This window comes from Ambystoma mexicanum, chromosome 14 (genome assembly GCF_040938575.1).
Source record: "Ambystoma mexicanum isolate Mex_15411 chromosome 14, UKY_AmexF1_1, whole genome shotgun sequence".
NCBI classification, from domain to species: Eukaryota; Metazoa; Chordata; class Amphibia; order Caudata; family Ambystomatidae; genus Ambystoma; species Ambystoma mexicanum.
The window spans coordinates 285,892,846-285,915,393 of NC_090940.1; the positions used below are offsets into that span (position 1 = coordinate 285,892,846).

Consider the following 22,548-nt stretch of genomic DNA (forward strand, 5'->3'; position numbering starts at 1 on the left):
GATCGCACAGCCAGAAGGATAAGAAGACTGCAGAAAGGCTGCAGACCCTGCTGTATACCCGAACACTACCGGAGCATCGAGAAGGGACACAGCTGCCCGGGAATCGCTGATACCTATGAGAAGGAAACAAAAAGGGGCACGGGTTGCCCGGGAGGTGCTAGAGGTCTGGAGTAGCAACAGGGAGAAACCAGAAGCTGGGTGAAGAGGGTCTGGGGCCCAGAAACAAAGCAAGAAGAGTTGTATACTTGGCAGGAGAGTGAACAAAGCAGATACAGTACTACAGTGTGAGTCTGGGAGCCGCACCCAAACAAACAAGAGGTCGAGAACAAGAGGGTCTCGGACCCTGATTGAAAACAAAGCAAACAAGGAAGAGTTGTATGCTTGGCAGGAGAGTGAACCAAGCGGATACAACACAACAGTGCAAGTCTGGGACCCGCATCCATATGAGGAACCAGCGTTTAAAGTGAAGATCATCACCTTGTGAGAGAAAGAGAGACACTCCATGGGAGAACACCTGCTTGGCAGGAGAGTGAACTAAACTGTGTAAAACATTGCCCACACCCACATGAGAGGTTAAGAATAAGAGTGTAAAAAACTCTAGAACTACAGAACAATCCTACGCTTGATAGCAAACTGTGCCATGTTGGTAGAATAAAGAAGCTTGAACTCAAGACGTATTCCCTTGCAAATTGCCTAGCAACACTTTACCAAAAGGGGCTCTGGAGCCTTAAAGAATGTACATAAAACAAGAAGTAGTCTAGGGGAAAGGAGCACCACCTTAGCCTTGGAACATTATATTTTGGAACATTTTCTACAACATTTTTTATTACCAGAGTGACTGGGAACTTTTCTGTTGGTTGAAAACACAAGAAACACTTTTTACTTTGAAGAAAGATCATCCTTGCACAGTTACTTCAAATTGTTAGTGTTAAGGACAGAGGTAGGTTTTGGAACACGGCAGTGACAGACTTTTTAGTTTTGGACTTCCTGACAATTTCACTAGTTTCCTTTGAGGTAGGGAAATCCCTCTTAGCTTTAAGGATTGAGAGGCATTTGTCCAACCCACTTTTAATAATAAAAGTCTATACCCAAAAACATGCCACTATTGTGTCTGAGCCTTTCTTCTGCACCCTTACAATACACAGTGCATGCTTGAAAAGGACAAACACGCTCTTACTGAATGTAGCATTTGAAAATGTTCCAGTACTGTTCATGCAGTGGAGGTTTCCCACGGTTGAACTGTAAACGGAGAGAGTACAATGGGCCTCACTACGAGTTTGACGGTATTCTGATGGTAAATCCGCCGGAATACCGCCCAACGGAATTACTGTTAGCGCCGTTTGGTCTGGTGGATTACCACTAGATTACATGTGATGGTGGCGGTGTTAGTCCCCATTAATTTGGAGTTCATAGTAATTCCGCCAATTTTGGCGATTTCTCGGCAGAAGGTGGGAGGCTTTACCTCCGGCATGATGCTGGAGGTAAATCCCCCACTGCAGGGCCACACTCGTAATATGGCTGAGAGGGAAAAGTGGCAGTAATTCCGTTACCACCACTTTTATCCCGCACCGCCATACTCGTAATGAGCCCCAATGACTAATGAAATACAAGTAAAGTAATTTTCTTGAACTGTTCACTTTGAACAGCATGTAAAACTCTTTCCTTTAATTGATTTCTTTTCATTTCTGTTTTAGGGGCACTGTAATGATTTACTGATTTTCCAGACCCAACCATATTCCCTTCTCAAGTAAGTTTGTTTTGTGGGTATACCTAAGAGGGGGTAGGTCAGGATTTTGCCGGAATGTACTTAAAAATAAGTATGTTTATCCGGTGTAAATACTGCAGCATGCGTCACAAGACTGGCATGTATACCCAATTCTGCCAAGAAAAATACTGTCAACAATTTATCTCGTCACCCTATGTTCTTGTATTATGCACAAACTTGATTAACACAAAAGAAATGGAAAGAGATTTATTCATCTGGATAACTGATACATTATTGATTATTGTCCTTGCTAAGCAAATAATATAACTGAGAGCTGGATCCTTGATACTAGTTATATCTGGCTTACACATCTTTCACTAATGGAGCTTCGTCAGGGCCTATTATTGTACACTTATTTACAAAACTATTACAGTTAACACTGTGGTGTAAGTTATTGATGGGCGAGGCATGTGTTCGTGTCCTCACTGCTTATTTCTGGATATCTAATGTTTTCTCATTGGGTGTTCCATTGGTGATAGTGTTAGGAATTTGACACTATGCTCTGTTCATTTTCTCCTGTGTTTGTATGAGGGATGGTACTGTTCCTTGTATTAAGTATACTGCGTGTAAGCAAGTATAGAAGATTGTGTATTCACTCTATCAGGTTTGTAGGCTCAGGTGCAATTTATTCATGCACCGTGCACTGTGCCTTTATGGTTGTTTAGAACCAGAACCATTGTAATGGTTGCTGTCATTTTCAAAACCTCCTGAGGCATATGGTAATGCCCATAATCTCTATCATGCAGCTACAGCTGGGGCACGTCTAGATGCACGAAAGAGAGTATGTTTGTTTTGTGCATGATTATACAAACAATTAGAGTCTTGGTCGCAATTCAGTTTGCAGTAAAGCTGTGCTCTTTGGAAGAAAGTGAATAATCAGCACACCTCAAATTTCTCTTATGTCTTCTTGTTTGTGTCTAGCTAGGAATCCATGAATCTGCTAGACAAATGGAGTTAATGGTCTAATCCTATACATGTTCATTATTTCAAAGGCATCCTGCTATTGTAGTTTTCCAGTATCAAGCAAGAAACATAAAACATGTTTTTCAATGCTCACATGTCCAGTCCTTCTTCCTCCCTAGGCGTGTGTGTTACGCTGTGATTACTATCAATTCTCCATCATGGCATCTTCATTAACCTTAAATAATTGAATTTCTCTGAGCATGAGCAGAATCATGGAACACATTTTGGCATGAACAATCTCTTTTAAGAAGAAAGCTATCTTAATAAATTAAAGTAATGATATTATTTCCGTAGAAAGAAAGAAATGTATTTGATGTGTTCATCATGAGTGATCATTGCATAAAATATACAAAATTCTTTAAGTATTTAAATGAAGCACACCAAACAAAAAATGTGCCACCTCGGCAGGATAAAAGCAGTATTCATTGATACAGTAATAGACCTTACCTTTAACAGACCTATGTTTACATGTGTCTGGTGTTGGACCGAAAAGGTTGTTCTTGGTGCCCTCCAGTATTCAAAAGTACTTTTCTTCCCATACTCCGGGAAGAGACAAGGGACACTACTCTCTCGAGGTGATCAGATGGAAGAGAGTGGAATCCGGATCCCCCGGACACGTATCAGGTGGTCGGAAGATAGAGCAAGGAGAACGGTCGTCAGCACACTAGTGAGAAAGGAGAACACAGAAGTTTGAGTCACAGAACATCACAAAACAGCAGTCACACACTTTGCCAGGGCACATGCTCTCTCTCTTGCCCACGGTTTCCCGCAAGGTTCTGTTCTTGCTCCTTTTTCTTTTCTCTATCTATACTTCATCCCTGGCTGAAGTCATTCTTTCTTTTGGGATCCAAATCATTTCTATGCTGATGACCATCAGCCTTTTCTGTCTTTCTCTTTCTTTTCATCTGATGTGCACAATCAATTGTCTCTTGCCTACTTGCTATTAAATCTTGGATGTTTTCTCATTACCTTAAACTTAATACTGCTAAAACAGAAGTTCTTTTCTTTCTTTCTAATATCATTCCTTTTCCCATCTCCTCCATTTATTCCCTCCCTCTCAGCTTCCTATTTCATCTACTACTTGTTATCTGGGACTTTACTTTGACACTGCTCTATATTTTAAACACCACATTTCTGTATATTTGCACACCTGACGCTTTCACTTATGTTCGAAAAGTCTGTTCCTTCTTGACTTTTGATGCTACTAAACTGCTGACATCTTCCTTAATTTTCTCACACCTTTTTTTACTTTTCTACTGCACTCTTTGGTCTTCCACTTATTGGACTTGCTACTTTGAAATTTGTTTTTAATGCCTCTATTCATGTACTTCTTCATTGGTCTCTACGCAATTCGTGCATATCGGCCGCAACAGTTTCAGTAGGTGCCTGACTTGCGAGGGTTCCTTCTCTATGTCAGACCTGCACACGTTCTGCCTCCGGTGCCTAGGCGAAGACCATGGCTGGGAAGGTTGCTCAGCATGCAATGCCCTTACACCTCAACAGATCCCCACCGGAACAGATAAAGGCGTATGTGCAGAGGAAAACAAAGAAGTTAAGTATTTTGTTCACAAAAGCACCCCACACGGGTGACTTCTTCCCTGGGAAGAAGCCTAGCAGGACGGGCCTACTAGGCTCTCATACCAGCAAGGGTTCCGAGGCTCAACCAGCTACCGGCCTTGTGGCCGAGGGCTCCATGGATCCTCCCGGACCCACTGCTCAGGGGCCTGTCGGCTCTAGTACCGGCCTGGTCCCGAGGGGCTTTGCTCTAACACCAGACAGATGTCTGAGTGGGCACCTACACGCAGCGACAAAGGCACTACCGGCATGTCTGAGGGCATTCAGCCTTCCAGGTCAACACCTGAGATGCAGGGCAGGTCCAAGCCTACGCAAGCAAGCAAACAGGCCAAGGCCATAGCCATTAATGCTGCAGACCCACAGACTGCACGTGGCGCAGCACCTGACAAAATGGAGGCGCAGCAAGACAAAATGTCAGCGGGTACAGAAGCGCGCCATCCCAACAAGCCTCTAAGGCAGGAGCATACTCCAAGAGTGGAATGGTCACTCATGTCCGCACAGCAGGTCACATGCAGTACCTCCTAGCCAACCACTTCGGGGCAGATGAGTCGTGGAAGCCGGCTACGCCCAGGGCAGGATCAGCACAGGGATAGTGTACCCATACATGCCGGTTCCCCCGGCCATACCAGTTGAGGAACGCGATTCTCGCGCGTGTGAAGAGAGATTCTTCACACTCATGAGGTCACCCCAAATGGGGGAACATCCTCAAGGGGATCGTTCAAGAAATGTTTCTCCCTATTCTTCCAATCACGCAGCTCAGGTTCATCCTCCAGTTTCCTGTGCCGGTTACAAGCGCCACCACGATCGTGGCACAACCCACTGGGACTCCGACACCGACTCTGTCCATGAGCACGGTCCAGTCTCCTCCACTGGTAGTCCCTCAACCTGCACCTATGGGAAAACCACCGGCAGACGTTCCGAATCCACAAGACACGGCAAAAGCTTTTCACAATAGACTAGCGGGCCTGGTAGGGTACCTAGGCATTCCTCAGCCGCAGGAGGAGCAGCCTGAGGCAGGGGTCCTGGTGGAAGTCTTAACCACCCAGCCATCCACAAGATCAACTATTCCGCTCCATAAAGATGTGGAAGCCTTGGCAAAAAAGGGCTGGACAAAACCCCATTCCAGGCAGCCCACCAACAAATGCCTGGAAGCAAAGTATAGACGGGCAAAAGGGGATTCGCTAATCCGGTCTATCTATCCGCAGCCGCATTCCTCAGTGATAGCAGCCGTGTCAATGTACGCGATATCTCAGGCATCTACCACGTCCACCAAAACGGCGGCCTTGCTAGGCAAGGAGGAAAAAACCTTGGCAGCTTACGGCAAAAAGGTGTACCCCAATGCCACTCTCCACTTGAGGCAGGCAGATGCGATGTTAGCTGCCGCAAACCAAAGGTTGTTGGGGGAAATAGCCAAATTCCTCCCAGACCTGCCAGTGCATAGACAAGCTTGTTTTATGGCAGGGCTTGCTGAGGCTAAGATAGTGGCACAGGACCTAATGGAGACACCAGTGGCTCACATAGATACGGCCGGTAGGGCCCTCTGAGTGGCCACAGACATGTGACGCACAGCGTGGCTCAATGCCACCGGGTTCCATCCGGACCTGCAAAAACTCATTCTCAATCTCCCATTTGAAGGAGGAGACCTGTCCCACTCATCCATTGACGAGGAGCTGGATAAGAAGAACAGCTCACAAACAGCCAAGTCTCTGGCCATACTCACAAAGCCAGTGCAAAAGAGCTTCAGTCAAGATCAGCAGTGGTCTGATGGGGCAGTCGTACCTTTGGCGTCTTCAGGGGGTTACAGGACCGCCGTTCCAGGCAACCCGACAGGTCCCCCAGCCAACACCGGTGGAAACAGCAACGTCTTCTTTCAGTCCCCTTTCCAGGCACCAGCCTCTGAGTGAAAGAAACAATGATGGGGTCATCAGGATAATAATAATAATAATTGGTTATTTATTATGCACTTAATACCCAGAGGTTTCTAAGCGAGCGTGTTGCCCGTGAGCTATCCTCCAGAGACATCAACAATTCTTTGGTGGGGGGCAGACTTGCCCTCCTTGCTCAGTCCTGGCAGGCACAGTTTGCGGACACCTGGCTACTGTCTGTGGTGACTCAGGGTTCCGCCTCCCTATTCCTCAAGTTCCTCCTTCCTCCCCTCCCACAGATCAGGAGACCATCTCTCCTTGCGTAGATCTGCTCGCTTGTTGTGAGGGAGCAGTAGAGGAAGTTCTCCTTCTCAGACGAATTTGTGGTTCTACTCTTGTATCTTCGTGATTCAGAAGAAGAACCAGGCAGGCCTGCGAGTGGTTCTGGATCTGTCCTACTTAAACCTTTATTTACCCCTTAAAAAAGTTCAAGATAGTTACACCAGCGCTGATTGCATAGTGTCTGTGTGGGGAAGATTGGACGTGCTCCCTGGATCTAAAGAATGCATACCTACACGTTCCAATATGGCAAGCCCATCGGGTCATGGGCCTCCACTTCCAATACAAGGTCCTTAAATTCAGGCTCAATTCGGCCTCAAGGGTGTTTACGAGGATCATGAACGCAGTGGCTGCACTGCTCAGGACAGAGGGCCACAACATCTACCCGTACCTCGATGACTGGCGGGTGCAGGGAAATTGCCAGCGGAGGTCGGGAACACAGCATCCAAGCTGGTGGATATTCTTTACGAGTTGGGGTTTTCCATCAACCTCAAAATGTCACAGCTTCAGCCTACACAGTCTTTGACATTCCTGGGTCACCTATGGGATACGAGGCTGCAAAGGATATTCCCACCCCAGAGAAGATAGCGGCATTTCCTCAGCAGGTATATGACTTCGGCCTGGTGGTATCAACACCTGCTTGGTCTTATGGCCGCGTGCCTCCTGCCGGTACCTCACACCAGGCTCAAAATGAGGAGGCTCCAGCTACACTTTTCAGCATCATGGAACCAGGAAGCGGGGTGCAAGCAGTCTTGGCCACCATTTCAGTGCATCTCCACCAGGACTTATTATGGTGGTGGACGGATACCAACTTGAGGGCGGGCAGGATCTTCAAGCAGCCCCTGCCCAAATACACCATCATGACAGACTCCTCGCTGGAAGGGTGGGGAGCCACACTGGACAGTTACACAGTACATGGCCGGTGGTCCAAGGACGACCAGGACAACCACATAATTTGGGTCGAGATGATGGCCATCTGGCTGCCTCTAAAAGCCTTTCTTCCGACTATCAGAGGCAGTCTGGTCTGTATCCAGACGGACAGTTCAACTTGCATGTTCTATCTCAACAAGCGGGGGGGCACCAGATCACCTCCACTGTGAAAGCTGGCAGTGGAGATATGGGAGGGGGAGATTGCTCTCTGGCTCTCATCTATTCACCTTCCAGGAGTGTCAAACCTGGAAGCGGACAGGCTAAGCGGGCTGGGGTCAACAATTACAAGTGGCAGCTGAACGAGGAGTTCTAGCAAGCATATTCAGCAGATGGGGGGGCATCCTCAAATAGACCGTTTTGCCACCGGCCACAAAAAGAGGTGTCAGCCATTTGCTTCCTGGATGGGAAGGGGCAGAAGCTCCCTGGGGGATGCCTTACAGATTCAGTGGGACGGAATGAGGGCCTATGCACTCCCGCCCACCCCTCTGATCCACAGGGTGATCTGCAAGGTCAGAGAGTCGTCTCACCTTCGTCAGATTCTAATAGCACCATGGTGGCCTGCCAGACCATGGTTCTCTGAGCTCACACGGCTGGCAAATCAGCCTCTGCTTCTCCTGCAGAGGGAAATGGAACCTCTGCTATCTCAACATGGGGGGGGGCAGGTGGTAGTGCACCCATCTCCGGAGAGGCTAGCCCTAACAGCCTGGTTCATGAGCACATAATGTTTCAACACCTCGGCTTGTCGCAGGGGAACCTGGTCATCATTCAAAAGGCCAGAAGCTCCTCCATGAGAAACTAATATAGGAGCAAATAGACCATGTTCTGCCTCTGCTGAGGAAAGAGGCATAGACCCATTGAGGTGCCCCCTGTATTAGGTGCTGTCATTCTCGGCGCACCTGGCCGAGTCAAGAGTGCAGGTGGACACATGTCGCACATACCTGGCAGCAATAGCGGCTTACAAAAACTCAGGCAGTGACGTTTTCTCCACCTACAATCCTGTGGTCAAAAGGCACGTGACAGGATTAACCAGGTTGTACCTGCTTGTCAGACGCCCTCATCCAATCTGGGACCTCAACTTTGTCCTAGGTGCCCTGGCACATAAACCATTTCAGCCCATGGCATCTGTGCACATCAGTTTGATTACGATGAAGACTGCACTCCTGGTGGGCATCACCTTGGCACGCAGGTTCGGTGAGATTCAGGCACTTGCTGCACCAGAACCATATACGCACCCTTTGTTTCTCCCAAAGCTGTTATCTTCATTTCACCTCAACAAGGAAATTGTCCTTCCAACATTCTTCCCAGATCCGAAGGATGAGGTGGAAAAGGTCTTACACTGTCTAGACGTAAGGAGAGCTTTGAAATTCTACCTGGACAGGACTAGGGGCTTTCGCAAGTCAGATGCTCTGTTCATTACATTTGGTGGCTCAAGGCCGGGCGGTCAGGCCTAAAAGACTTCTAGATGGCAGCCGCCATTCAAGAAGCCTATAAGGGTCAGTGCAGGAAGGTGCCGTAAAACGTACACGCTGTCAGAGCAAAGGCAACTGCAGTGGCCTTTCAGAGGCATGTTCCATGGCAAGCAATCAGCAGAGCTGCCACCTGGGCTACACCCTCTGCTTTCTGAAAGCATTATTGCTTAGACGCCAGTGCCAGTTCGGATGCAGCCTTTGGGCAAGTAGTCCTGAAGAACTTGTTTTCTAAATGACTGTCTAACACCTCTCCTCCCTGGGGCTTTATTCTGTGGTAGTCACCCATGCAGTATGGAGGAAAGGGGACCTTAGTGACTAACGTACTCCTAGTCCATAGTCCCCTTTCCTCCAGACGTCCCACCATCCTTCCCCCTAAAATGAGCTGGGTTAAGCAAATGAATACAGCCGACGCATCAAAGGAGAGTCAGAGGGGCGCATGCTCCCGTTACCGTGTCCCCGTGCGCCTCTAAATTTAAAGGGGAAAGATATTTTTTCTGGCGAAAAAGGTTCGGTTCCCGTCCCTGGCAAGGGACACCCATACAGTATAGAGAAAAGGGGATGGACTAGGAGTATGTTAGTCACTATGGTGAGTAATTTATAATTTCTCAATTTCTGCTTATAGGTGCTCGTCCTCCATGTGCGCAGTCACTCTAGTCACTCTTTCGCACATTTTCTCTTCTTGTCCCTTTGCATTGGAATGCTCTTCCTCTACATTCTATCTCTGTCTATTCTGTGTTTCGTAAATCGTTGAAATCTCATCTACTCAGCATGGTTGACATAACGGGCTGTTTTTGCTAAACTTCATATTATTGTATTGTTTTGATGCTATGTACATCGCTTTGGATTAAGGCGCTATATACATTTCAAATAAACACATAACCTTACCTGGTCCTCTTTTTGAGTAATCAAGTGAAAAACCACCAACAGTCTATTCCTCAGAAGCTTCCGGAGCAACAAGTCCAAATGTCCACAGGGACCTGTACCCAACGTCACAAGGACGCCTCCAAAAATGGAGGAACAGAAAGGTGGGGAGACCAGCAGCTGAAAATATCGGACACAGCTGGGATACAGAATACTTACACAGGCTACATAAGACAGTCACTCAGGCGAAGTAGAAAACTGAAGCACCAAGGGTGATGGATAAGACTCAGAGAAGGAGTAGGCTTTGTCATCCAATGACCACAAGCAGAAGCACCAGGAAATTAGATAAAGGTTCCAGGAACAGTACACTCACACAATCAGTAGCCACTACGGTGGCCAACTTTTTAATATCCTTTTGCGGCACACTTGCCCACAAGGCGTTGATGACATCACAGCGTCATTCACGTTTGGCCCGCCCCATTTGTCATTTAATCAATTTGTTAATCACCTGGCTTAATTGCAATGCAAATGGTTTGTCCTCACGTTTTTAACTGCAAACATGACCATCACGACCCCAGGAACAAAGCTTTAGCCCTGGAATGAAGACCGGTGTCAGAGTGTTAGCAGCTCGACCTGCAGGCTCAAAAAAGGAGCCGGGGCTGCGGAGCCACCCAGAGAAAGAAAACTGCAGGTGGCAGTGCAGTGGTGTGTAGACGGCCACTTCAGTTTGCAGAGTGTCTGTGTTGGACGCAGGTTGTCCCGACTTGCTGTCTCCCGAGAGACACACTCAAGGGAACAAAGCAAGTCGGGACAACCTGCGTCCCGTACAGCCACTCTGAAAACTCGCGGGACAGAGTCCCCAAATACGGGACAATCTGCAAAATACGGGACAGTTGGCCACGCTACTAACCGCAGAATACAGGGACAGGCAGAGGTCGGATTACAGGCAATCACACAAGCAAACAAATCCATAAATTAGGCAGAAGATCCAAAAAAAACAGGCTGAGGTCGAATCTGTGAGAAACCAAGAACAGGGTCAAGGATGGCAGAAGAGATAAACAATCAGAATGCCACTCACAAAGGAACGCTGAGAAGCGTGCCGCTGCTAATAGCGCCATCTTTAGTTCCTGCTGCAGAAGAGCAAAGCGGGAGGTGTTTGGTTACATTTCAGTGTGTGCGATCGTGTCACGTACTGTGAGGCGCTCTGCGAATCGTAGTTCTTGCTAAGGAGTCTGCGCCGCAGCTTCCACGGTAAACGCCAAAAGCCATACAGGAAATGAGCCAGTCTCGGCAACAGCTGCCACCTGACGACCTGCTTTTGCAAGAAACATTCTAATTCCGTATCAAATGTGCAGCCGTGTTATTGAAGAGTGTTGGGCAATGTGCTACTAATGTTTCAATTTCTAATAATACAGAGATTAATCACTGCTGAAGAATTTGAGCATATCGAAGCTGAAATTACCAATCACTTTAAACAGGAAATAAGAGAGAGGATATAAGAATAGTGCAATATCCACAGCATAGGAAAGGCAAGACAAATCAGCCATGAGCAGGCATTAACCCCTTAAAACAGATGCCAGAGACATTTCTTCCATTAAATGCAATTTTACTTCTGGGCATACACCCTTCAAAACACAGAGAATTGTGCAAAAGTATTGATTTGTTTTATATTCAATTTCAGAGATTGCTTTTCTAGGCAAGTAGGCCAAACCCGTATATAGTGTACATCCAAAAACCGCTAGTTTTCCTTTAAAATACTACATCACGTGCACAGCACACTATGCCCTGAAATGCTGACCAGATAATTTAACATTGCTCAGATAGTTGCAATAAGAATTCCAAATCGAGTGTTGCCCTTCATTTTATGATATGATAGGTTATTTATAACGCGCTTAATACCCAGAGGTTTCTAAGCGCAGACCCAGGGATTGAACCTGTGCTGCTCCTGTCGTCTTGCTTTCAAGGCGAGCAGGTTGCCCCTGAGTTATCCTCCCAAGAACTGGGACTTATTACAAGTCAACTAAAAGTATGTGGCCAGGAAACAATTCGTACACACAAAAGATGCAGAGATTAGTGTATACGCCTTCATCAATGCAAAACATGTTTGTTTCATGTTTTGGAAACTTGTCAACCTCTTTTTCAGTAGAACGCACTTTAAATTTGTTTTAAAAAATAAGTATTTTTTGTTCAGGAAACCAGTCATGGGTACAACTATTTGTGATCCAGTCAGTATTGTTGGTGTAATTCATTCATGCCCATGTTATTTTATTTAGTTGGTATTGCTTTCATTGATTTTAGCTAATGTTCTTTAAAGTGTTGCTTCCCACCATGTTAATATTTTATTAAATTGCTCATATGTATTTACCTATTTGACAAAGTATGTTCTTTTTTGACACATTAGCTTGCTTCAATGCCATTGAAATTAAAGGTGGATCGTATAATACAGTACAGATGTTTTTATTCAGTTTTATGCGCTTATGTGGATAAAATACAGGGACTCTCCCTTTTTTATTTGGGCATTGTTATGATCATTGAATATATGCATTTAGTTTTAGGCATTAATTACACAGATGGTGATTTATTTTTCAGTCACTTCAGGATTCAGTTCAACCTTGTTTCAAAATGCATTATTGTTTTTCGTCCTAGTACGACGAGGGAACATGTTTGGATTTGTCCTTTCTAGTTTGGGCTATTAGCACCACTTATAAGCGAAACTATTTCATTCGCGTACAGCTTGCGAAAAATGGCAACAGTGGAAGTTTCTAGATGTGGTTTGGTCATTTACCCCCCCCCCCCTCATTGACTGCCAATGGTCATGCTAGTCCCTGTGGTCATTTCATCTCTTAGAGCTAGCTTTATCAAGACCTAACATTCAAAGTAGTCTTCTGAGAGTTATTGACTTAATTGGAACAGTAAAAGTGCTACTGGTGTACTACAAATGTCTCAACCAGGCGTGCCATCTGCCACTCAGTTCATAAGCACCATGTGTGTCCTTCACTGAAGTCCTTTTAAAAACAAGCATTGGCAAAGCCAACAGTTTTGGCTTGAGAACATGTAATTGGCATTTGCCAGGCACTGCTATTATATGCCCAGATATTCGCACCATTTTGCAGCTGCTACCATCAATGGCCAGTTCATATCACTACTGCAGTGTCTGGCAAATGCCTTTCCCATGCCTACACAAAACCCAAAACTGTTGCCATTGCCAATGCATTTTTCATGTTTGTAACTGTGCTTGGTACATGCACGATGATGTCATTTACGTCATGTGAGCTGCGTATGGGATGACGCCAAGCGCACCTGTTTACATGGTGCTAAGGTTTTTCTAATCATCTAGGTAATAGCTAAATATTTTCCGTTGATGTCATTAATCCTTCATTTTGTGATTTCCTGTTCATAGATATTAATGTGTCTTTACAAATGAGCTAATTGAAATGTGTGAGCACTTAAGATATATATATATATATTTTTGTTTGTAGTGCTGAGTGCACTTAATACATTAGAAGAGTCCCTGATAAGTAATGCATTGCTAGTGTGGACACCGTAGAATAAAAATATATATGATATTACACTCATTTCAGTCTTTCTATTCAAAAAAAAAAAATCTTTTAAAAGAAGTTATGGGAGTCGTGTTCTCTTTTTAAATGATTGTGGATGACGAGCATTACATTTTTGCGTGCATCATCTCCAAGGTCTTAATGTTGCACCAATTGAAATTGCTGCACTTGGCTCACCTTCCTTTGCTCCACACTTTGAGATCTGCTAGGTCCTTCTGAGGCCCATTTCATCGCTTATTGTACCCCATGAGGCCTACTTGTGATGCTCTCTTTTCTTTCAAGGCTTCTCCAGAGCCCACGACACCATTGAGTCAAGAATTCAGGATTATACGGACTATTAGAGGCCTTGGGATCCACTTCTTCCCCAAATGATAATATAACCTTATCTAATGTTTTATGCACAAGATAAACATACATTTAAAACAAGAAGTTGAAGTGAACGGGAACAGGAAGAGAGTTCTATTTTTTTACCGTTGATACTTCCTCTACTTTATACAGATACTTCCTCTACTTTATACAATCTTTTTGTATGGTTCTGAAACTGCTTTTTTTTTAATTGAAGCCATAACTCTTCATTTTACTAGGTTGGGCTTTTTTTCTTATGAAACGTTTTATTTGCAATTCGTAAAGATAACTATGCAAAGAACAAGAACATGGTGAAATCCCATGCAGTCTTGAATTCAAGCATTCACCCTCTGCACTCCCTAGAAACCCTTGCACATATTAAACCACACAAGGGGACTTGCATTATTCACCCATTTGACAACCCCATTCATATGCAAGTGATAAATATAATCTTGCACATTGCTTATATACCTGCATCGCTTATGCCCCTTCCCGACCTATTTCTTTCATTTGTGATAGTTTTCCCAGATATCGCTACCATATCATATTTGACCGGCATCCTCTGTTTTTGTATTCCATCTTGTCCCATGTCATTCCACTGTCCATGCCGTTCCTCCAGACAAACACCCACTATGGGATATCTTTTCTCGAGTTGTGGCAATGTATCTCCTTGATGAGTACAAAAGCTAAGTTCAGAAATGTTTTCATATATCTTTGTTTCCGTATCCTCCCATATCCCCAGCAGGACAAGTATTGGGTTAACCCCTACCAACATTCAGTTACCAGTGAAAATTCAACAAGAATCCAGCCCACTATGTCTTGGGAAACCAATCACTTCAGTTGGTCTACTGCTAAGCTGTAAGCCTATAAATAGATAAAGCTTGTTTTTTAGATCTGTTTTGCTAATAATGTTTGCCCCATTTTCTGATAATGTGTTCACAATTATTAATCACATACACCCTTCTACTCCTGGACCACTGTGGGTCATTGTCCGCATCTCCTAAAGCCTTTAAAGAGTAAGAGTGAAAAATGTGAAAAAGTTGTTTTACATGAACGAGTCAGGATTTCCCATCTTTGATGTTTTAGAAAACATTGCGGTCACTGAACCATTTTTTGTTAACAAGGGCTATTATTTATTGAAAGAGCATGGAAATGTTGTTCAATATATCTGGGTTGACCACGAAATAAAAATATAAATGGGCATACCTCTGCACATGTTCTAGAATTTGCTGGTGGGGACACTTCCCAAGTCCTCGTTGCATTCATATATTAAATGAAATATATTTTGAAGCAAGAAAAGAAAATGAAAAACACTCCAGGATGCCCCCCTTCTTTTAACATTCCCACCCACTTGGCTCTCTGTCTTCTGCACTCCCTAAAGGTTAAACACGTTTTGCTCCATGGTCTGTTAACTTCCATTCCAGCTGGTTTCCCAGTAACGCTACTTTTGTTTTTACATTTGTACTTCTGGTTAAAAACTGGGATGTGGCCTATCAAGACACCATGTAGGAGTAAATTCTTATGAACTCAGCCTGACCTTTACTTCAGCGGGGCCCACCACTGCCTATTCAGAGCGTGGATACTCCTGTTCTTGGCATCAGAAGATGGCTGTTCATTTAGTGCATCTAGTGACCTAGTGGAGTGGGGGCTGTGTGTCCAGGCTACTGTGATCTCTGTCACATTTACAAATACTAGCGGCATCATGCTCACACCTAAGATGGTGCCCATTCTTGCAGCAGGCTGCCACAGCACATCTGAAGAAACAGAGCAGGGTGCTAGCCGACCAGGAGGCAAACCAAGTTGCGGGGATGGTGAGTGTGCTAGACTACAGGTGGAATGGCTTGACCAGATCCTCATTGCACTGTGCCAGGGCTTTATTAGATCACTTTGACTTTGCTCACTACTTCATGGAGAGACAGTACAGGTGCCTTGTGATCTCTGGCTAGCAATATAGTGGAATTTGGACCTAGGAGGAGGTACCTCTCGTGCGGGGGGGGGGGGGTCTTTCTGACTGAGCCCATGGGGGTGGGAGATCTGGTAATGCCCTCTCGCTATCTCTGCACGTTTACACTGTTCAAATGAGTTGGACTATGTTGGTAGAGCACAGCCCTTAACTGCCCCACCTTAGCTTGTTCATTTGCATTCTGTCACGTCCAGTTACGCTATTGCATTCAAAATGAATTACACGTACCAGAATGTAAAGGGGACCCTATGCCTACCTGATTAGGAATTCGTACATGACATGCTCAGCCTTTATTGGACTCTTAAGTGCTGTGTAAAGGAGGCATGGTATCACAAGTGATGACAGACACACAATATGCAATTCAAGAATGTTTATTGAACGCAAGGATTGGATAAACTCCTATCTGGCCCTAAATCTAAGGATGGGAGCATGCTCTGCCATCAAATAATAAACAAAACCAGTCCTAGTACTGTCCATCAAAATAAGATGGCCTATACTAAAGAAACCTATTGCCTGCCCTTATAATACTACAACAAATGAGTGTATGGGATATATGTGTATAAGAGGAAAATCAGTGTTTGACAAAGAATAAATGTGACTGAATCAGCTCTCCCCCCCCACGTTTAGACAGCACGGAATGAGGCAGTCTCCATAGGCAGGATTATACACTCTGGCACAGGCTGTAACACTGAAACAGTTCGGAACGTGGTCCGAAGCCCACCTGGCCTTCCACATCAAAGGTTCCGGTTCCAGTCTTTCCAAATAACAAAACAAAAAGTTCACACCCGTCCACCCTCTGTCGGGCTCAGACCTTTCAAAGAAAACACAAGTTCAATGTGTTCCACCTCTTCCGGGCTCAGACATTTCACAGTTTACTGTTGGTCCCCCTCTGTCGGGCTCAGACCTTTAAAAAAAACCACAATACTTGCCGGGGCTCCCTTCCCCAAGCCTTTTTCCCCTTCGGGTCTCCCTCAGTCAAGCTCAGACCGCTTTTTGGATGTTGAAGACTTTCGAATGTGCAGAGCTTCCATATAAGGCCACCGGAGGACCACTTCGACTTGGTGTGCAGTCAAAATATCGAAAATAAAATGTCGAATGACAAAAATATTGAAAAAAAAGTCGAAAAAAAAGTTGCATTATTTATTTTTTATTTATATTTATTTTTTGGCTCTCGTAGATAAAGGAAAAAGGTAAAAACAAAAAAAGGGGGGGTTTGGGGGAGGAACCCCCCCATTTCGGATAAAAAACGTATTAAAAAAGAAATTCGACTTTTTTTTCGACTTTTTTTTCAATATTATGACTTTCAACTTTTTTTTTCGATATTATGACTATGAACCCTTCGACTTAGAATGCAATGTTCAGCTTTTCATCTCCCCTTCTCTCGGGGTTAACTTTGCTTTTACTATTCATTCACTTTAAGCGTCTCAAACAAGGCACCTTTCACAGAGACTTTCAAATGGGCTACTCCTCTTCGCCGGACCACTTTGTTACTTGGTACCACTAATTCCAGAGTTATTTTTTCAAATGTATTTTATATTTGTTTATGGTTAATAAATAAGACATCAAACTTTACAAAAAACATTTCTTAGTATACACAAGATATCATAACTTGGCATCCATTGATTATACAGCATTTTTCAAAATCAAGGAAAAAGAAAAAGACTTTAAGATTAAATCTCTAAAACAATTTAAACAAGTGGAGTGTGGCAGCTGAGTTGGCAAACCACGCAGACTGGGACCTTGAGTAGTCTTTCCAGGAGTTTCATTGCTGTGAAGTCAGCTGCTTCGACTTCAAAATCTACAGGCGGCCGCGGAGTCCGGCAGCTCAGTGGCCAGACAATGCAGACTGGGACCTTGAGCAGTCTTTCCACAAGTTCTATTGCTTTGAAGTCACCTGCTTCGACTACAAAACCTATAGGCGGCCGCGGAGCAGGCCGCGAAGTGCGGCAGCTGACTGGGCAGACTGCGCGGCACGCGGATGTCACCTCCCTGTGCCTCGCCCTACGGTGGAGATTACAGTTACAAACTGAAAATGGATGAACCGCAACATCCTGCTGAAGGACGTGAATTAAATGGTTCTTTGATACCTTCGACACCTGCACCAGCGGAGTTCAACGCCCAGGTGCTTTGCCTGCGGGTGGAGAGCTGGCACTCCCAGCAACGAGACAGACGGAAGATACGGAAGGTAAGAACTCTTCCGGGACCCCCAGGTCAGACCCACTGCTACACACTCCAGGGGAGACATTAGTTAAGAGTGTGGTGCCTTGTAAGCGAGTACTCAGATCATTAAAGGAGCCGCTTCAAAGTAAATTAAAATGTGCCACCATGAAACAACCGGCGCGAAAATCCCCTATACCAAACCCTCTGTACACAGCCCAAGTGAAAAATTCAGAGGCAGAGGGTCTGGGGGGCGAAGCTGTATCTGGAATAACCCCTCTGTGTAGCTCAACAATAGGCCATGAGGCAGCGAGAACCCGCCGGCAGGGCTGCTTGGAATAAGGATACACGCTTTCTGAGCAACCCAATAAAAGAACTAAAGGGGCAAGCATAGAAAAGGAACAGTCAACGGCCACTTCACCCACTCTAACTCCGATTTACGATCAAGTGGGTGATGCCGGGGTTTGCACTCGGGAAGGGGGAGGCAGTGTCAGTGAGCGCCTCTCTCACCCGGGATCCCCCAGCCCCATGTATTCTTGGAGTCAGATTCACCCTGCGAGGGAACAGGGCCTGAGGGACGTGAGCAGTCGGGGGAGCATGCCCCGTGGAGCTGGACCGAATTGACCCCCAACTAGCGAGCGGACAGCTGCACGAGGAGAGAATAGAGGGGGTGCTCCCGCATATGGTGGAGAAGACGGTCATAGTGGAAATCCACTTGACTACTAATCAGGAACTCCTATCAGACGTGCTAGACTGTCAACCTATATTGGAAGAACCCAGATGCAACTGTGCCACTTCAACAAAAGGCACAAGTATAGAAGCAGCTGACGGAAAGTCAAGCCTCCCATTGACTGGTGATACTCAACAACCTCTACACAATACTCCCAAGACAGGACTAGGAGAGATGACTTCAGTGCCAAACGTAGTGGAAGATGAGTTGCATAAGCAGACAGGGCACCTTACAATTTCCAACTCAAGCGGTGGATCTTGAAGATCAGGACCTAAGCCCAAAGCCCCAGATAACCAAGAGAAAGACAACTTTGAAGACTAACAAGAAGGGCTACAACAACAAACCAAGATTTAAAGCAAATAAACCCCCCGTCGGAAAAGTTGTAAAAGTGAGCACAGGGAAACTCAAAGGACTAAAAAAAGTGCTTTATAAAACCGCACTTAAAACTTGGCAAAGGTGGACGCCATCAACAAACTCTTTGGTCTAATTGACACAATCAAGAGACAAGGATCAGAAGAAATCTGATACTGATCTACTAGACAGTGTCTTGCAAATTGGGGATTGGATTACAGTACCGCCCAAAGACGGTGAGAAAGCCATGGCTACGCCTGGGGCGCTGTCAGTAACAACAAAGGAATCCAGTTCAACGCCTATTAGATGGCACTTCAGCAACGTCCCGAATTTACTGAGGGTAGCAAGCGGGAAACAAATATCTCCTATTGCTCATAGAGATTACCGAATCTCAGAGCGAGAACCACAAAGATCAGATCACCAAACCCCAAAAACAAGGGCTAACGACATGATTCTAAAACACAAAGAGGTTGGAGCATCGCCAAGAGCGGAATTAAGCACAGTTTACAGTCCGGAGAGGAGCAGAACGACCACCTTGAAACACACCTCCTCATTTGGCACACAGCCTCTACCGGGGTCGCGTTTACAGATAAAACTGTCAGTGGAGACACAAACAGATGAAAGAACAACAATAGACGAAAACAAGGACTAAACTCCTACAAAACCGAACAAAAGCAACATGAAGCTTTTGGCTAAAACGTCATCTTTGCTTAACACACCAGTACCAAACAGAAGACTGAGTGAGGCCGTGTCAACGGCGCAAAAAGACACACCTAAAAAAATAGACCTAATGGCCATCATGTCTACCATAGCCCTAGCGCCATTCAGCAAGTTTTACGCTGCATTGAACGACACAATGAGGGATCAGACCTTGCTGATAGCGCTGATGCACACAAAGATAACCCATGTGGAAGGCTATATACTAGCTAAAGAAGAAAACATAACGAAGAACAACGCGTCACCAACAGAAGACAAGGACACAGATCCCCTGTGCCAAAACTGCTAAACAAATTTGGATAAGGACATAAACAGCACCGCTACTTCTACACCAACACAGAAGAAGAGAGAGAACAAATCAGTGGAAACCGGTACACAAACTCAAATGGAACAGCCGACCGATCCATTGAAGTTAGGAACAGAAAAAGGCCTGAAACAGCTGACTGACAAACATTTTCAAAAAGAAGTGGAAAGAACCAATGTTTTCACGTTTGGCATATTCAATCACCAGAAATCTCTTCTAGATAAACAACTCACTCCTTCAAATGGCAAGGCTGCTACACACTTCCCGAAGCTAACAAAGAAAAAAGTCTCAAAAGAACCAGGCAATAACTCCACTCAGAAGAAAACAACCAATAACAATTGTAGTCAACCAGCGGACGACTCAATAAACTCAATAGAAGAAACAGCAGAGTGGAGTATATATACAGTCGAAGAGTCTGCTTCTCAGACCAACTTAACTCCTAGGTATAAAAGAAAAGCAGTGACCTTAAACCTAACGAACCTAGGGATCGAGCCGAGGAAGAAGATTCAAATTGCAGAGCGGGATTACTCTCCGGATCCGCTGCGCAAACCAATCACATTAATCAAAAGGAAAAGACAAACAAAAGGGGAGTTTACAGAGGGAACAAAGTGGCTGACAAGTATGACTCAGCAGAAAGAGGAGAATCCTCGAAATTACATAAACACCAGGTGAACGTACCCCCTGTCTCCCCTAAAAATAAGAATAAGAAAGGCTCAACTAGAGAATCGTGGTTGAGATGCCGTTGAACATTAAAGAACAAATCAACAGAACCCTCTACGCAAAGGAAAGAACAAAGAAAGGCCTCAGCGCCGAAAATAAAAAGCTCACACATTTTCAGACTAAAACGCAATCATGGGGGCAACGATGACCTGACCCTAAACAGGAACACCATCATGAATTTATGTAAACGGCTACCAAGGCTACGTAATCATTTATGGATAGTAGAACCTTGTGACACAGGACGGAAGGACAGGTCCGATCTTTTTATGTTTTTTATTTTTTATTGTGTTATAGTTCAAAAGAACTTTTCACAAAGTAAAAACATAATTACAAAACAGCAAAATGAACATGTACAATAAATTCATCGAGACAATTAATACAATAGAAAAGAAAAATGGAAAGAAAGAAGCAGAAGTAAACCCAAACATGAAGTAATATATACATTAGGACAACAAAGTAGGTAGACACCTTACACATCAGTGCCCTTCAAATTTACATAGACGTTCTTTTGCCACTTTCCAGATCTGAGTTTGTTTGTTTATTATTTTTATATTGCGCACCAGACTCAGAGACATCCGGCCGCAGAGCATAAGATAATTCAAAGCTTAGTTACAAAAAATTACAAGATAATCACACAAAATTACAAGATCATCACACAAACTTACCAGATAATCAATTGGAAACAAGTGGGGGTATAGTGAGTGACATGAGTGACCAGAGCAAAGGGATGTACAGAAGCATGTGTGTATCACATAGTAGCACATCGTAACTTGAGGACTAAAGCTGTACAGTTTACAGCCATTATTTACGGTCAATATTTACAGTCGTAGAGCAGTACAGTACTGTAAAATAGTAGGCTGTAGTTGGATGTAGGTTTAACAATTTTAAGATTTATTGCAGTGTTAACCTAAACAGCTCTCCTTGTGCACATCAAACAGTATTAGTTTTCATGAGGTTTGGTTTCCGTGAAAGGGTTAATGAAGTCCAGAGTTCAAAAGAAGCTCCACTTGGCTTCTCGCATCTTTAAAAGGGAAAATAAAGTCAACTTAATTCTTTTTCCCCACGGACCTTAGCCTTCAGTCTGACTCACCCTCTGTTCACTGGGTTAAGAAAACAAAAAGACAAAAATCCACACGGAAGGCACAGTCCTTGATTAATGGTTGACGGCTGGAGCTTCTCCTCAGCGAGTCCGCCTCTGATAGGGATCTCCCCTGTGCCTCTCAGTGAGCCTTCTAGTACGCCCAGTCGCAATCACCTTTCCATTCCTCTCTGGTCTCCAGCTTGACTTGCAGCTGTAATCAGAAACATCTGGTGAGCTCTCTGTTGCTGCATTTAAGCCCCTCTCTGCTCCTCCCCTCCCTTCAGTCTCCAGCCAGTTTTCCCTCCCATTCCCCACACCTGCAGGGCGTTTTCTTTCCTCATTCCACCCAGTTTCATGCACTGTTTGACCCCACCCTGTATGTCTCTGGGGGCCACCCATCTACATGCGGGCTGACTGCATTGTACCAGTGCCAGTCTCTGTTACAACTATTTCCATGCTGTATGATTGGGTTGTACCTATGCCGTTTTCCATTTTTAATTCTGTCTCTGCCCCCTCATTGGTTTCGTTTCTCGTGGTGGTTTCTGGGACATGTAGTTTTCTTTTGATTTGCTGTGTTAACCTTTTGTTGGCTGGGTCTCATTACTAGAATAGGGTCCTCCCTTGGTTCTGTTGCCTCTTTGACCACCTCACAAGTACAATAGCTGGTACATACTAGAGATCTGAGTCTTTGAGCCATTTAATGGTGCTCTTGCGGAAGTTATGGATGGACTGATCTACCCTTAGTGTGGGTGGAAGTGAATTCCACAATTCTGCTGCCTTGACTGGGTAGCTACAACCCCCTATTCTTGATAGCTTATATCTAGGAAGGGAAAGGTAATTAGTGTTAGATAGTCTA

The 22,548-nt window shown here is 44.9% G+C and overlaps 1 protein-coding gene across 3 annotated transcripts in view; it reads left to right on the forward strand.

The window, feature by feature from the left end:
- The window catches only part of KLHDC1 (kelch domain containing 1), a 2,530,617-nt gene that overhangs the window by 2,447,383 nt on the left and 60,686 nt on the right, over positions 1-22,548 (forward strand). For 2 of the 3 annotated variants that reach the window (XM_069637400.1, XM_069637401.1), the window contains exon 12: positions 1,695-1,747. The exons of the other annotated variant lie outside the window; for it this stretch is intronic. In XM_069637400.1, coding sequence (XP_069493501.1) covers positions 1,695-1,747 — 53 coding nt within the window. The remainder of the gene's footprint in view (positions 1-1,694; positions 1,748-22,548) is intronic. 3 annotated transcript variants of the gene reach the window in all.